General features: G+C 38.8%; 1 protein-coding gene across 1 annotated transcript; it reads left to right on the top strand.

Annotated features, from left to right (window-relative positions):
* Window positions 1–3,061: 3,061 nt before the first annotated feature.
* Window positions 3,062–8,755, top strand: LOC103696353 (thymidine kinase-like). The gene is made up of 4 exons (XM_008777951.5): window positions 3,062–3,596; window positions 3,988–4,132; window positions 7,860–7,981; window positions 8,332–8,755. The coding sequence occupies exons 1-4, from the start codon at window positions 3,259–3,261 to the stop codon at window positions 8,588–8,590; spliced, it is 864 nt and encodes a 287-aa protein (XP_008776173.1). The 5' UTR covers window positions 3,062–3,258; the 3' UTR covers window positions 8,591–8,755.
* Window positions 8,756–15,843: the final 7,088 nt, after the last annotated feature.

The raw sequence follows: 15,843 nt of genomic DNA, 5'->3' as shown, positions 1-15,843 counted from the left end.
ATAAGAAAAAGAATCCCTAAATTTTAGGACCCTAGTTTTCTTTCTTGGAGAAGAAAGACACCTCATCTTTATACCAAAAAGCAGTGGTGCCTATCTTCTTTATTTTTGGCCAATTTGCCTCCTTTTCTGATAGAGGAGAGTGAGAAAGAGATTGATTTTCGGATCGCCTAATTAAATAGCTCAAAAATAGGTGGAGTTCGCCCTTTCAAGCATAGTGAAGTTTAGCTACAGGGGGTGGGTGTGAGGAAAGAGGAGGCGTGGGGCTATTTTTCAAAAAAATATGGCACCTCAAATCTTCCTAAGAAGATAGGAATCAAATCCCTAATTTATAGGGACTGCATGGCGCATCAAGCAGGGTGGTGTGCGGGCTGTAGTTTGGGGCACAATAATCCCCTAAATTTTAGGGATTCATGGCACAAGATTAAAAGAGAATTTGTTCATCTCTTAGCTGCCGATTCATCAAAATTTTTTGAAAATTTTATCAGTCAAATTCGTTAGCGAAAAGAGGTGTGAGGCGTGGGGGATCTTTTGGCTATAAAAAGACCCCCACGCCTAGGGTTTGCATGAGATGGTCTTTAGAAAGAGTTCTAAATTCTGGAAAAATTCAGAGAGCCAGCCAATTTCTCTCCTCCTTCTTCTCCTTCATCTCCATCCTTCATCCTCTTGAAGAAGAATTAAATTTGAGTGCTTTGAGGGAGAAAAGTTCAGCCACTGCAGCACCTCTGCACGAGCTAGCACTCCTACAGTTGTGGATCTTCTTAGAGCTTCATGTGGACTATCCATAGAGGCCAGATGCATGTGTGGCTACACAAGGTGATCAAGGCATTATCAAAGTTCTCAAAGCAAAAAGGTATGAGATCTGATCTCATTAAAAATTAGAATTAAAAATCAATTAGGTTGCTAAAATTCTGCATGACTACATGTTAGACATAGAATCATGCATACTTGTTTAGGATAAATGTTTAAAGTCCTGGATCTATTTTTGTTGTAGAGATATAATCTCTAGCATGCATAGAAATTAAATAGTTTAATTTATGCTTTCGCTGTAAAATCTTTAAAAATACATGCATACGACCACTAGGATTCCCAACACGAAGCCACCCAATCTGCAGCTCCATTATCTTTTCTATAGACCTGCCCTACTTGGAACACCACATCACCTTGTACCATGCCCTAGATGTTTCGGAGTAGGGGGTGGCGCCCATCCACACCACCGATGCCTTTCTAAATTCAGTCGATCACCGTGGCCGAATCTCTCTCTAGCCATACTGCTTTGGCCCGCAAGATGCATCGCGCATAAACCAAACCAGCCTACATCGCTTTCAACTTCGCCTCCAAAATAGAGGTGTCGAAGATTTGGCTCCCACCAGCAGCAACCATCCCAAAATCTAGGCCTTTGATGACGAAACCTGCACCACCTTTTCTGCCACCATCTAGCAAGTATCCACCGAAATTAACCTTGAGGAAACTCGGGGGTAGAGGCTCCTAAATGAAAAACACTGGATGAGACTCTACAAGAGTAGAAGTAGAGCCCCAGGTGCCTCGAGTTATCAAAGGCCTCTCCAATGGACCAGTATAGATGACCTTAGCTGCATGAGCCTAAGCCTGCTCTATAATGAACCTGGGTGAAGGGTTGCTCTTTCCAAAGATCCAAACATTTCTAACCAACTCGATATCGTAAACCGTATAAACCACCCGGACGACCTCTTGTAGGAAGGGCAATGACCCACCGCCTAAGCACATGCAGAAAGGGCCCATGTAGCACCAAGTCTTTTCTCCGTTCAATCTTTATTCTTAAGGCTCGTTTGGTTCATGGGAAGCATTTTTCCTTCTAGGAATATGATTCCTGGAAAGTAGATTCCTAGTAACAGGTTGCCTAGAAAAGTACTTTTGGCATGTTTGGTTGATAATGGAAAAGTGATAGATTTCCAAAGTACTTATGTTTGGTTGACCATCCACTTTTCTGGGAAAGTTATGTGTAATTTCTATTATACCCATAATAAAAATTAGGTCTTTAATGTCACTTTAATGCTAAAGGATTTTTTATGAAAAAATAAAAATGAAGTGATTCCGGCTCATTGGAAAGTAACTTGTCCATATTTCTCATGGGAAAGACTTTCCCATGAAGGGCTCGTTTGGTTCGCAGGAAAAGAAAGGGGAAAATTGTGGTCAACGGGAAAGTAATGAGATGCTTCTTGTTTGGTTGGACTTTTCAAAGGAGAGAGATGCGAAAGTTGTATTCCCATTGGAATATGATTTCCACATTTCATGGGAAAGTTTTTCCCATGAGAAACATGGAAAAGTTACTTTTCCATGAGGCGAGAATCACTCTATCTTTATTTTTTCGCAAAAAGGCCTTTCAGCATTAAAGAGGCATTAAAGACCTAATTTTTATTAGGGGTATAATAGGAATTGCACATAACTTTCCTAGGAAAGTGGATGGTCAACCAAACATAAGCACTCTGAAAATTTGTCACTTTCCCATGTTTAACCAAACATGCTAAAAGTACATTCCCATGCATTCTCTTCCCAGGAATCTTCCTTCCAGAAATTATATTTCTAGGAGGAAAAATGCTTTCCGCGAACCAAATGAGCCCGAAATGTGTGAATCATATTCCTATGAAATGTGAGAATCATATTCCTATGGGAATATAGCTTTTCTATCTCTCTCATTTGAAAATTTCAACCAAACAAGAGGCATCTCATTACTTTCCTGTTGACTACACTTTTCTCCCTATTTTTTCCGCGAACCAAACCAGCCCTTAATTTTTTTTCAGAGTGAGAGGGGCTATCCTCTATTCTCTATGCTAACCCTTCCTACCACACACAAGTAGCATCGAGGCTGCAAGCAATCCAAGCAATTGCTTGCATAATCAAAGCAATCCACTGAAATTAAACCCTTGCCTCTCCCTAAAAGTGCTAAAGCGGTTGTACCATTAGAACCAAAGTTTGGCAGTCCCTCCAATCTTATTAGATCACTTAAACTTATTCCACTCTAGAAAAAATATAGTTGACTTCTATGCCAAAAAGACTTCATGTACACCTTTTAAATTTTCATTAACAAAAGAAGCATTGCGCGCAGAAAGATCACAAAACTTTACCTCACAAGAATCAACCCTTTCCTAATCGCTGGCGGCTTACTCTCCCTTCACCGAGTCTCCTTCTGGTTCCCTCCAAAACCCTAAAACCCTTCCCTCCTCCCCCAATTTCAAACCCCAAATCTCCCCAAAACCCGCCAAATACATCCCCTCTCCCAATATGCGCTCCATCTCCACCATGAGATCCCTCCTCCCCTTCCGCTCTTCATTATATTTTCCCCCATCCCACCTCCTCTGCAGGACCTCTCCACCCCCTTTTCTCCCTTTCATCCCAACCTCCCCATACCCCAAATTCTTCCTCAAATCCCAGATCGCCTACCTTCCAAAGCTCTCGTCTCCCACCCTCAGATCGTTCTGTACCAGCTCCATCGACGGCCCCGATCCATCGATGGATGCCCGGGCTTCCTCTGGTGAGATCCATGTGATCATTGGCCCGATGTTTGCTGGGAAAACCACCACTCTCCTTCGCCGAATTCGGTCAGAGATCGACAATGGAAGGTCCGAGCCTCTCTCTTGAACTGTTATCTCCCGCAAGTCGTGATTTTCTGTCATTCCCCCTTGTAAAAATCGATTCTTTGCATTCTTTGGTCATGGTATTGGTGATTTGTGGCTACTTTGTGATTTGGAGTTATGTTGTATGGCTCAGCATTGCAAGATATCCCTGATCAAAGGTTCGTGAATGTCCCATTTGTTTCCAATTCTTTTTGGCGATCAATTGGTTATGCCCTAAAGTTAATTAGGAAATCTGTTGTGTTTGGGTTGATGTATTGGATTTCTCGTTAATTTTTTATTTATGCATTTTATATGGTAATGGTTGACAGCTCTTCGCGATGAAATTTAACAGGGATGATGGAATGTGAGGTTTATTTTCTTGTCTTGCTGTGAGCAGGAGTGTCGCTGTAATAAAATCTAACAAGGATACGAGGTATGGGTTGGATTCTGTAGTGACTCATGATGGCACAAAGATGCCGTGTTTGTCTCTGCCGGAGCTTTCGATGTTCCAAGATAAATTAGGAATTGAAGCTTACAATAAGGTACAGAAAACTTAAACTGATTTACATTCTTAAAATTCTTATCGTAGTGCAGTTATGGACACCTTAGTATGTCTTTCTGTTATTTGGTTAATCAGGTTGAAAGATTCTCAAGTAGTTTGAGTTAAACGTGGCATCTATGTTGTATATTTTGCTAACCATCTCTCGTGGCTTGACGTATGGTTATTTCCTTAGAGTAGGGTTCCATTCGAAAAGTTTTGCATCATATAACAGTATTCAAACTATAGAGCCATGTGAGATACCTTGTGGAGTACCAGGCGAACACAAAAATCCATTTTGACTTTTAGAAGGGCTTAATTGTAACTAGAATTGTTTCCTCCTGTTTTACCTTGGTATTTCAAATTATTTTCAGTATGTGGTCAAGTCAGCACTTTTGCATATTGTGATCAGAGGGCTTCAGTTAACGCCCAAGTTCTGCCATTTGCATGGCCTTTCAAAATCTTTGTTCGATGGCTAGATCAGAATAGGCTTCAATCCAGTGTATAACTAAAGGTCAGATCATTTTTTAAAAATCCACAGACTAGTAAAGTATTGTTCCCCTACTCTTGATCTCATGATTGACCTCCCATCTACATCAGAAGATCTAGGAAGACAGCTTTTGGTATAAGTATTGATAAGGCAATTCTTGCAAAAATGATGTACCAACTGCAAACTTTTCTCTAGGTGCACTCAAGAAAGGACTTGGACTGATTGATCACTGCATTTCTAAAGGACTGGAAAATCAGTTTAAATCTGATGTGTAGAGCTATTACAACCTTTATTAGTCTGACAGTGTTGCTTTCTGCCCATGGAACTCGTGAATTGGATGGCCATGTTATTTGGATGGCATGACAGAGCTCATAACGTGTTTTATTTGTCACTTTTTCAAGTTTTTTTGACTATATTATAATGTTCAGTCTGCTTTGAATTCCTAGCTTATGTCTAATTTGGAGAAGTGATTTTAATTAGAAAAGTTGATTAGCACTTTATCTAGAGCCATTTTTGACTATGAGACTATGTAGTACCTTTGAAAAGCCTATCATTTATTCCTCTAAAATTTTAGCTTTTATGTTAGTATCACATAAGTAGAAACATTAGCTCCTTCACCGGAAGTTCACAAGCTGGAAGCGTTGGTCTGATTGGCAAATTGTTATCGCATTTTTTATTTTCTTTGTATGAGAATCCATCCTACCTTTTCACAAGTGGTTGCGTCAAGTATTTTCACTAACTTTTAAAAAGGTAGGAGTGGTGGATGAATGGAAAACTCTACACTTTCCTTTGGCAAGGTTGACTTTGCAGTACATTGTTTTCAGCGACCCTCCATGATCCCTTAAAGTACTTTGCATGTATTTTTGGTTAAGAGAGTGAAATAAATCCATATCATTGTTGTTGAGGTGATTTAGCGATTGTTCACTGCAAATGCTTCCTGTGTACTAAGAAAAGCAGGGCCATAAGTTTAGGATAATGGAGGGGATAGTCAAAAAGCATAGAGGAGAAAGGTCATACGGAAGGATAGAAGTGAATGTGAAAGGAGAGAGGAAAATGCTCCCTACATATACTTCACAGAAGTACACAATAAATAAAATTTTAAAGTTCTTATTGATGAGTATTATCTCTTGGGACAAGATTCACATTTATTATCAACATTGTTTTTTTCCCCACATTGACCCATTGCCATTGCTTGCTTCACCATATTCATGTGATAAACATAGAAAATGCCACTTAATGTTATCTGGTGCAACATTCTGCCTTCCCATAAACTTTGCGCACTTAGTTCAACACATTTTCGAGGTCATCATTCCCATTCTGAAAGAGAAGAACATACTTATCGACATTGATATTTGTCCATAAAGGTTCCTATATGTGTCATGAGAAGTTGGAATAGGGGTATCAAACAGATGAGCTGCGCTGTTTGTGAACTTGTGTTTGCCTTGAATTAGTCAGGACTTTGAGCTCATAAAATAAAGGAGCTGAACATCAGATGAGCGAGGGCTAGCTTGCTCGTGGTTGGCTTGTATATACATAATATTAATCCTTAAATATTTATAATTAAAATTAATTTTCTATTAATTTTCACTACTATTATAACTTTATTTGAATGAACTATGTTTATAGCAATTAGATTTGAATCTAATGACATAAATCTTAACCTATTTGCAAATAAATATTAGAGCTGTTAGATTTGCATCACCTGCTCATTTTTATGAGTGGAAACCTTATGTAGCCTAACTGCTCTCTACTCTCCCTTTCTCCTGCCACTTCTCTCTCCTCACCTAACTCATTGTCACCTCTCTCTCCTCTCTCTCTCTCTCTCTCTCCTCTCTCTCTATCTGTCTCTCTCTCTCTCTATGCAATCCAGGCACCAAAAGGGAAGATGAGGTGTGGCTTCCTCCATTTGCCATCAGGTCTGCAACCATGGCATGCCAAGAGGCTCAGATTCAAGACCTTGAGGCGTTGCTACCTCCTTGCACTCCAAAGTCTGCAACCATGTCTGCCAAATGGTTCAGATATGAGATATTCAAAATTAGAGAGGTGAGAGGTAGGAGATGGAGGATTCTTTTTTTCTTTGTTTTTTTTCCCTTTTTCTTCTGAAGCCATGGTTGCCAAGAGGTTCAGATCCAAGTTCTAATTGATCAGGGGCCATGGGATGCGAGGTTTTTCATTTTTTTCCCTTTTTCCTTGTCTGCTTTAGGGTTTCCCCTCTCCATTGCTGAAAGCTCAGGCTTGTCTCAGTGTTTCGAGCCTATTCGAGCCGAGCTTGACACAGAATGAGCCAAGCTTGAGATAGTCGCAGACAATTTTGAGCCAAGTTCGAGTTGACTCCAGCTTGCTCATGTTTGGCTCATTTGCACTCCTCAGTTTTGGTCATATACTATTATTAAATGATGCTGTACGGTAATAGTGGAAATTAAGTTGATGGATATATTTTCTACACATTATCTCATGCATTCACTAAACTCTCATCTGTATGTATTTGTATGACATTCTTTTCGCTCACTATACAGTATGGTATGATGATAACTACTGTAACAAACAACCCTCACACTTTTTCCTTCTTTTTCAGGAAAAAAACACTTGCCTGGTGGTTCCCATTTATCACTGTGTGTCTTTTTCTTTTTCTTTTTGCTTGGCAAAAGTGGGATTCGGAAGTTAGTCATCAATCACAGTAGCATACTTTTTTCACTTAATTTCTTATCCATATAACTTTTCTCTTCTATACTGCTTCCATTCTATAAATATGTGTTGTAGCTTTCATATCAAGGCAATTGGTTGATTTTTAATATTGTCATCAATTTTTCCCTTATTTGATAATGTATACATGTCATGAATAGCTCTTTGATGGTAAAAACTAAATCTGTAAATATATAAATATACATGTCAATAACCATGCTGTTGTCTGTTTGAGATAATGTCTAGCCGGTTGCAGTACAGATGCCTCTGATTATGTTTTCCTGGCCAGTTTCGTGTATGACACTTCTCATCTTCTCAAAAAGATGGGCCTTTCTTCTCTAATTTATTAATAAAAAAGAAAAGTTTACATAATCTATGATTAGCTCTAACGTATTTATTTTAAGCCAATTTTAATCCTTTCTTTTTTGTTGTAGTTCTGCAATGTAACAGCATATTGTTTGACTAGCTCGAAAGAAGCATTCTCTTGCATCATATTTGTTCACTTGATTATGATGTGATGCGTGCATGACAATCTTTTGCTAACAATGCATTTTTGCAGCTGGATGTGATAGGGATTGATGAAGCCCAGTTCTTTGAAGATCTTTATGACTTCTGCTGCAGGGCTGCTGATCACGATGGAAAGACTGTTATTGTTGCAGGCCTGGATGGTGACTACTTGAGGTAATTTCAAAAACTCAAGCAAACTGCTATTCATCAGAAGATTATGCCACAGTGAGGCATCTTTAGGTTCTCCAATATATCTCACTAGTATGTCATCAGAAGATTTTCCTAATGGTTTTGAGCTGCATTTTATTTTGCTGCAAGCTAGATATTTATGTTGGGCACTAAAACATCATTAGGTTCTTTAATATATTCACTTGTATATCATCAGAAGATTTTCCTATTGGTTTTGAACTGCATTTTATTTTCCTGCAAGCTAAAGATTTAATTGGGCATTAAATCTCAATTGGATGCACATTATTATTTTATTCGCAATCTTTTAACCCTGACCAAAGAAACAATTTTTTCAGGAGGAGATTTGGCTCAGTGCTTGATATCATTCCTCTAGCTGATTCTGTCACTAAGCTGACTGCACGATGTGAGCTCTGTGGCCAGCGTGCATTCTTTACCTTGAGAAAGACACAGGAGACAACAACTGAACTTATTGGTGGGGCTGATGTCTACATGCCAGTTTGTAGGCAGCACTATGTAAATGGACAGGTTGTTATGGAAGCCACAAGGATTGTCTTGGATCTTGAAAGGTCCACTGTGATTCAAACTATGAAGTAGCTTTTGCTCAAGTCGTGTGCTCATGTCGTCTTATTTAATTTTGACTAAAAGCTTTTCTCCTTATGTTTATACATACTGTTGTTCGAAGGAGATGTAGGCTGTATAACTGAATGTTCCATTCCTTGTGATTAAGGTGGAAATTTGATGAGCAGATATGGTTTCTTGCAATTTTCTCTTGTTGTAAATCCTGAAAGTGGTTTTTTATGGTCATGCTTTCTTTCATTTTCTTGTTAATAAACTGCTGAGCAAAATGATTTGCATGGCACTTAGTTTGCAGCTTCTGTATGAAGTACTTCAAATCTTCAATGATCCATTTATCAATAAATGTCTTTTGAATTTTGCTTTTCTTAAAGCAGTACCTCTTTGTTAATGGAATGATGGTACTTCAGGTTGGAAGTGAATGCAAACATGGGAAGTGAATTTCTGATTCTAACATATTTAAAACATCTAGCCATGGTGTGAAGTTCTGATTATTACAATAATCATAATGGTTTTCTCAAATAAATACAATAATCACAATGGTCTCTTATTTGAGTTCAAACAATTTGATCATTTTGAATAATATTTTATCCTTTAGAAGGTGTTGTTATCTTGGTCATAAGCTATTATAATATTTGCATTTGTATGTGCCCTAGGCCCTCCATAACCTATTATGATGCTAAATGCTTGTCATGTAATGAAGAATCTTTGTTGGGTTGACGACATGGATAATGACATTGTGATATTTTGTACAACCATCATTTCTCATCACCAAAACATATTATGATGCTACAACAACATTATATAGCAGTTGCAATGATTTCTTTCAATATTGTTATTGTTTCGATATCTTAATATTTAACTTTATGTTAATAAAATAACAATACTTATTTCACATTTATACTTGATAATTATATTTGTTGTTTTACTAATGTAAGAAGTTGTAGTTTTTCTTTTTGTTTTTTAGTTTGTTTCGGTGGATGGGCAAACTTTGGTGAGGTCTAGTGACCAGCCGGTGACACCCCATTTATGACCATGCAATCCAAGTTTTTGTTTAGTAAGGGCCTTTCTTTGAAATCGAAGAAAACATGCTTATTTCATGTAAAAAAGAAACTTCCCGCAAAAAAAAAAAAAGGTTGTTAAAGGAAGATAGCTTGGGTAAAAGTCAAAGTAGAGAGAAAAAGTAATTGTAGATAGGCTTAAATTACTTATTTAATAAAATAATTAGGTGCGAATTTAGATTTTTAATCAGGATTGACAGATTTTTGGTATATTGACTTGACATATATCTTGTGTGACTTGACCTGATTGCCCAATCTACTCTCGAACGGTATTTGATGACACTTCTAGAATGACTGCACAAAATAAAGAACTAAATGAGGAACTCTTGCTTGAACTTAGGGGGGACTTGGATTAACTACCAACATTGTCCTTTAGTCCAATTTTTTTCGACATTCTAAGTAGCTAGCACAATTTTATGAATGCTCTTGATTTCAATGGTTTATGAAAATATCTACAACTTGATTTCCAATTTGACAATATAGTTGTCTGTTTTTTTTTGTTCTAGATGAGTTCTTGAATAAAATGATAGTGAATGTACAATTAAAATTGTCGAGTTGTTGTCATGATAAATTTCTATCGGTGCTGAATGGGGATGGTCAAGCTCATCAATATTCTCCTGCGCCATGTAGCTTGAGCTACGCATGCTGATGCTGCTGATGCTGATGCCATAGTCAACTGAACCTTGAATGTAGCTTAGAATCATCTTTGCTACCTGTAGAAGAATTTGGCTTAATGTCTCCATGTATTTATTGACATGTCTTGTAGTTGCCAACCATTAACGTTATGGTTGATAATTATGGAGTAATTGACTCCTACCTTGGATTATTTGACACAGAAGTGACCGATCACATGGTCAACTCCGTGCCATTGCTTACCGGTATTTCCTCATTTGGGGGGACCTGCTCCTCGATCGATAACACTCCTCGTAGAGTTTCGCGATTTGATCCCAAAGCATTTGGATTTGTCGCCCCGCTTCCTCGACCTTCTTGTCGAGTTCAGTGATTGATGGAGCTCCAGCCGGATGAAAGGTTTGGATAACCACGGCCAGGGTTTGGACTTGCTGGGCGAGCAGGTAAAACTGCTCTGGCTGGATTTGAGAGGTTTGGTCCACAAGGAGGTGTGATGCAGGAGGTGGACCTTGGAGAGAGCAGTCGGGTGCTGGTTCCTGGCTGCTCGATGCGTTTGGGCCCCCTTGGCTCATTATCCTTGTGAACACGACTCGGGCCTTCCTTCTAGCACCAAAGATGTTGTGGTTCAAATCTGACCTGAGGGTGACCACGCCGGTGGAGCGGAGGGAGCTGCCGGTGCTGGAAAGGGGAAGACGGGAGCCACCTCCTACGCGACGGCCACAGACCTGCACCAAGCCTCACCGGTGTTTCCGATGGGGGCCCTCCGACGATTAAGTTAGAGTGGGTAAATTTGGTCCAACCAAAGGTCCTTTAGAAATTACCTGATCGAGCTATTTATAGCCTCGGTGGAGTGGCCCAGATGATAGAGGTACTGTCAGTCCCCATCATGAGGGGGTATGGCTCTGAGCCGGATGGCGTGCAGCTCAGGTAGGCTGGTGACGTGCAGTATAGTCCGTTCTTAAGAACGGTAGGGCGTTGACAGTCACAACAGGGTATGGCCGGAGTAGTTAAGGTATCGTTTGATTGCTGTATAGTTACAAAGATATGACACAGCAGTGTGGTGGAGTACAGCCACGTAGGTGGGCGTAGGCCCGCACATGGATGCGGTCGTTGACAAGGCCAAGCTCGTTAAGTAGTCGCGTCATGTGTTTAGCGAGGTCGGCTTGGTGGAGATGCTGAGATACGCCCCATTCGATGCGACATTTGCTGCGGAATTCGAACGAAATGTCGTTCATCGTATGAACGCGTTTCGGATCATAGAATTCAAAAAATTATCTGAATCCAAATCCAGAAAATCTTTGAACTTATTAGGGAGGGGAGATTAGGATCAGAGGAAGGTTGATTAAGATTCATAAAATTGAAACAAAAATCAGAAGTTATAGATTTGAAGATTTCATCTTCAAAAATTCTGCAGGTGTAGAACACCGCAGCCTGATGATCTTTCTAGGTTCCTGGTTAAGCCGCACACATGTCTGGCTTCTACAGGTATCCACACGAGGATCTAATCATCTGAGATAGGATCTTACCAGAGTGCTAGCTCCAATCATTAATCCAAATTAATTTGGGTCGAACCTAATTTAATTTGGCTCATTTAAACAGCCCGATTGCAATCCAATTGCAATCAATTTTACTTAATTTTTCTTTCATAACTCACTAACACTTAGTGGGTTAATTCAATCTCCAATCATATTAATGATTGATTTCTTTTGTGATTTTAAATCACAATTATAATAGTCTGACTAATTAAATCCTCTATGTGTGTGACCCCATAGATTCTATTCTGACTGGTAATGAGACATATTGAGATCCCCATCTCAATATCACTGAAACTTTTTTCAGTGGACTGAAATAATTTCAGTTCTACTCTTAGGGTTCACTGATCACCAAGTGATTGCTTTCGAGTCACACAATTCACTAGTGATACCTAGCAGTATGTGGTGGCAACCCAGCAGAATGAAATATCTAAACCTCTCGGTGCAGTTAGCATATGATACAGTCCCTCTATTATGGATTCTAACATGACGGAGGTTATGGATAACTCGTCAAACTCCATCGTCTATCTTATGTCTAATTTATTTGACTTCCAGTTCGAGATATGAAAAACTCTTTTTCCAAAATACATGGCCAGAAATTTATCGAACTCAGTTTTATAAATCACATAGGATCACTCCTAATCTATTAAGGTCGATAGATCCTATCTAGATGCAACCCTATTCCAAAATGAACCTACTGCAGCCAATCCGTACTACAAGGACCCGAATGAATAGGGCCCAAGTTCACATGCTCGTCAAACTACAGCAACCTCACAGTGCATAGCTGAGGCATCGTAGGTCAAAGGACCAGTCATACAACTGCGGCATAAGTAGTCACTGACGAGAGGATAGACATCCATGGGACTACTTTCTTTAGTCACGCTCAGTACCTTGTTCTCTAATAAGTACTCGCATAATCACTTCAGTGTCTCTACACTGTGGACTCGAGACTCGTCCATCTGACTAAGTGAACGGTGCACTAATCTCAGCAGATCGATCACCGTCCCTCATGATGGATCTATCGATCAGGAGCATTTAGAAATTAATCCCTAATAACACATGCCTCAAATTCTCAACTCTTTGAGAATATGTATCATCATCTATTAATTTTTTGGACGATACAAACATGAATGAAAAATAAATTGCCCAATCTTATTTATTAATAAGTGTCAAATTACAAATTTATGCCCCAAATTATAAATATGCGTCAGCCACATTGGCTTCTAGTGCATATTTCTAACAATCTTTCATTTACACTAAAGCCAATCAGACATGTATTTAAGCCCCATCTTCTCGAGATGGACTTCTTGAGACATGTATTTAAGCCCCATCAGTATAGCCTTCTACCTTTAACTCTGTGCCTCTCCCAAGGATAAAAACATATCCTTAGTTCTTTTCAAGTACTTAAGGATATTTTTCACAGCTATCCAGTGCTCCTCGTCTGGATTCGACTGATATCTACTCGTGACACTCATAGCATGTGCTATATCAGGTCGAGTACATATTATGGCAGACATGAGGCTCCCTATAGCTGATGCATAAGGGATTCTGCTCATGCGCTGAATTTCTTCAGTTGTTTTGGGGCACATCTTCTTGGAGAGATTTATCCCATGCCTTAGGGGTAAAAATCCCCTCTTAGAGTATTCCATGCTGAATTTTTTCAGCACTTCCTCTATGTATATTTTTTGTGACAGGCCTAGCATCCTCTTAGATCTATCTCTATAGATCTTAATCCCCAAATATATGATACTTCCCCTAGGTCTTTCATGGAGAACTTTTTAGACAACCATAACTTGACCGATGTGAGCATGGGAATATCATTCCCAATCAGGAGTATATCATTCACGTACAACACGAGGAATACTATAGCCCTCCCACTGACCTTTTTGTATATACATGGTTCCTCTTCGTTCTTGATGAAATCAAATGATTTGATCACATCATTGAAATGAGTATTCCAACTCCAAGATGCTTGCTTTAGTCCATAAATGGATCTTTACAGATTGCAGACCTTATGATCACCATCACTAGAAGTGAAACCTTGAGGCTGCTCCATATAGATATCTTCCTCAAGATATCCATTAAGAAATGTAGTTTTCACATCCATCTACCATATCTCATAATAATGATAAGCTGCAATGGCAAGCCACGTTCGAATGGACTTCAGCATGACTACCGGTGAAAAGGTATCCTGATAGTTATTGCCTTCGCGCTGACTATAATCTTTTGCCACCAACCTTGTCTTATAGGTCTCTACCTTGCCATCCGAACCTATTTTTCTTCTGTAGATCCATTTATACCCAATAGGTACTATACCTTCAGGTGGATCTACTAAGGTCCATACTTGGTTGGAATGCATTGAGTCTATCCCTGACTTTATCACATCCTTTCATTTTTCGGAGTCGATGTCTAACATCGCTTCGTTGTAGGTCTTGGGATCATCACTATGATCTCTTTCTCCCATTAGGAACTCTTCCTCTATTTCCTCTGTAAGCATACCTAAGTATCTTTCAGAAGGATGAGAGATCCTACTGGATCTACGAAGTGGACGAGGTTCTTCATATATTGGTTCAATGTGAATAGGTTTACTAGGCTCAATTGCTTATTGCTCTTCAGAGACTTTATCTTCGAGCTCAATTTTTCTACCACTGCCTCTATCAAGGATAAACTATTTTTCTAAGAAGATGGTGAAAGAATAGATGCCCTACAAGCCAATCGCAATTTGTATTGCGAAGGATTTTTCTTTGATTTTCCAAATCATGTATGTGAGATTTAATTATGAATAAATGCATTGTGTTTCATCATATGCTGTTTCTTATATTTGTGATGAACCTCTTAGATTAGAGCAATGGTTTTAGGGGTATGATGAGATCATACTAGTGAGACCTAAAATCCTAAAATCCTAATCTTAAGTATTTTCAGTCATTGGTACATTGAGTCGGAGATTAATGCTACCGGTAAGATTGGCACATCTTATGTGTACTCGATGCAGAGGGTGATTGATCTCACAATCACTTGTGTGAGACACTAATACAAAGATGTAGGTGCTCATTAGAGGAATGAGTTCACTGAATTGACCTGCAAATAGAAATCTTATGAAGTCTTACTTACATGTCAAAAGATGATTCTCTTAGTGGGAATTGTGCAACTGATTCTATGACCTGAGATCACCATGGTATCTTATGCACATAAATTTATGTTTTGGTTTATACTCATTCATGACAATAAGTTGTGTACGAGGTCTTCTGGATATGGTGGATTGTGTACGAAGATTATGAGTAGGTCAACAAGGAATCAATCACTTCTAGTAAGAGAAGATCGCATCCCATTTATTCTAATCATATGATATTTCAGGAGTTTTTGATCAAAGCAGAATGAAAATTAGAAAGAGTTTCTAATGTTTCATGATTCGAATTATCATTAGAAGATTAAGAGAAATATGAATATGAAATTGAGTTTGACATACATTCATACTCATATACATATTCGGGATGCAGTTTGATTGAAGGATTGAATTGCATGATAATTTGCCACTGAAGGGTATTTTTAGTATTTCTACCAAATTTCATATTTTCCGAGTAGACATGATACATTGCTAGATGTCAATCTTGTCTTGTAGGTTTGATCGAATTAAAGAATTTAATTCGATCACCAATTAGAAAGAATTCTAATTGTTAAGTTTGGATTCATGCAGTTTGGACCTAAATCAATTAGAAGAGTTCTAATCAAGTTGGGTCAACTCTCACTCACACCTATTGCTGGCTAAGTATGGAACTCAATGGGTCACACACAAGAAAACTGATTAAGGGTCTATTTGGATTAGATCATGTTTGCAAGATAAACATCCTAGCAGGTATTGCAAACCTTAGCTCCTGATTCGAATTGGATTCAAATCTGATTCTTAATTGATCTAATTTGATTAGATCATATCCTAACATAGGTTAGCCAAAAGTTGGTACCTAATTGGCTTGGTTTGATTTAATTGGCTTAGATTTGATAAAACATTTATTTTTGACCGTTGGATCTTCTTCAAGCCATTGGATGAAGACTT

Source organism: Phoenix dactylifera, chromosome 15, assembly GCF_051530095.1.
Source record: "Phoenix dactylifera cultivar Ajwa chromosome 15, Ajwa_hap1_PhDact_Kaust_v1.1, whole genome shotgun sequence".
Taxonomy (NCBI): Eukaryota; Viridiplantae; Streptophyta; class Magnoliopsida; order Arecales; family Arecaceae; genus Phoenix; species Phoenix dactylifera.
The sequence above is the reverse complement of the archived record's forward strand: the minus strand, read 5'-3'. Positions and strand labels throughout refer to the sequence as shown.

Excerpts from the sequence above, each read along its gene's own strand:
- LOC103696353 (XM_008777951.5), top strand. The coding sequence starts at position 3,259 with ATGCGCTCCATCTCCACCATGAGATCCCTCCTCCCCTTCCGCTCTTCA. Across the intron at positions 3,597-3,987 it reads TCAGAGATCGACAATGGAAG|GAGTGTCGCTGTAATAAAAT; the intron begins GTCCGAGCCTCT and ends TGCTGTGAGCAG. Across the intron at positions 4,133-7,859 it reads GAATTGAAGCTTACAATAAG|CTGGATGTGATAGGGATTGA; the intron begins GTACAGAAAACT and ends GCATTTTTGCAG.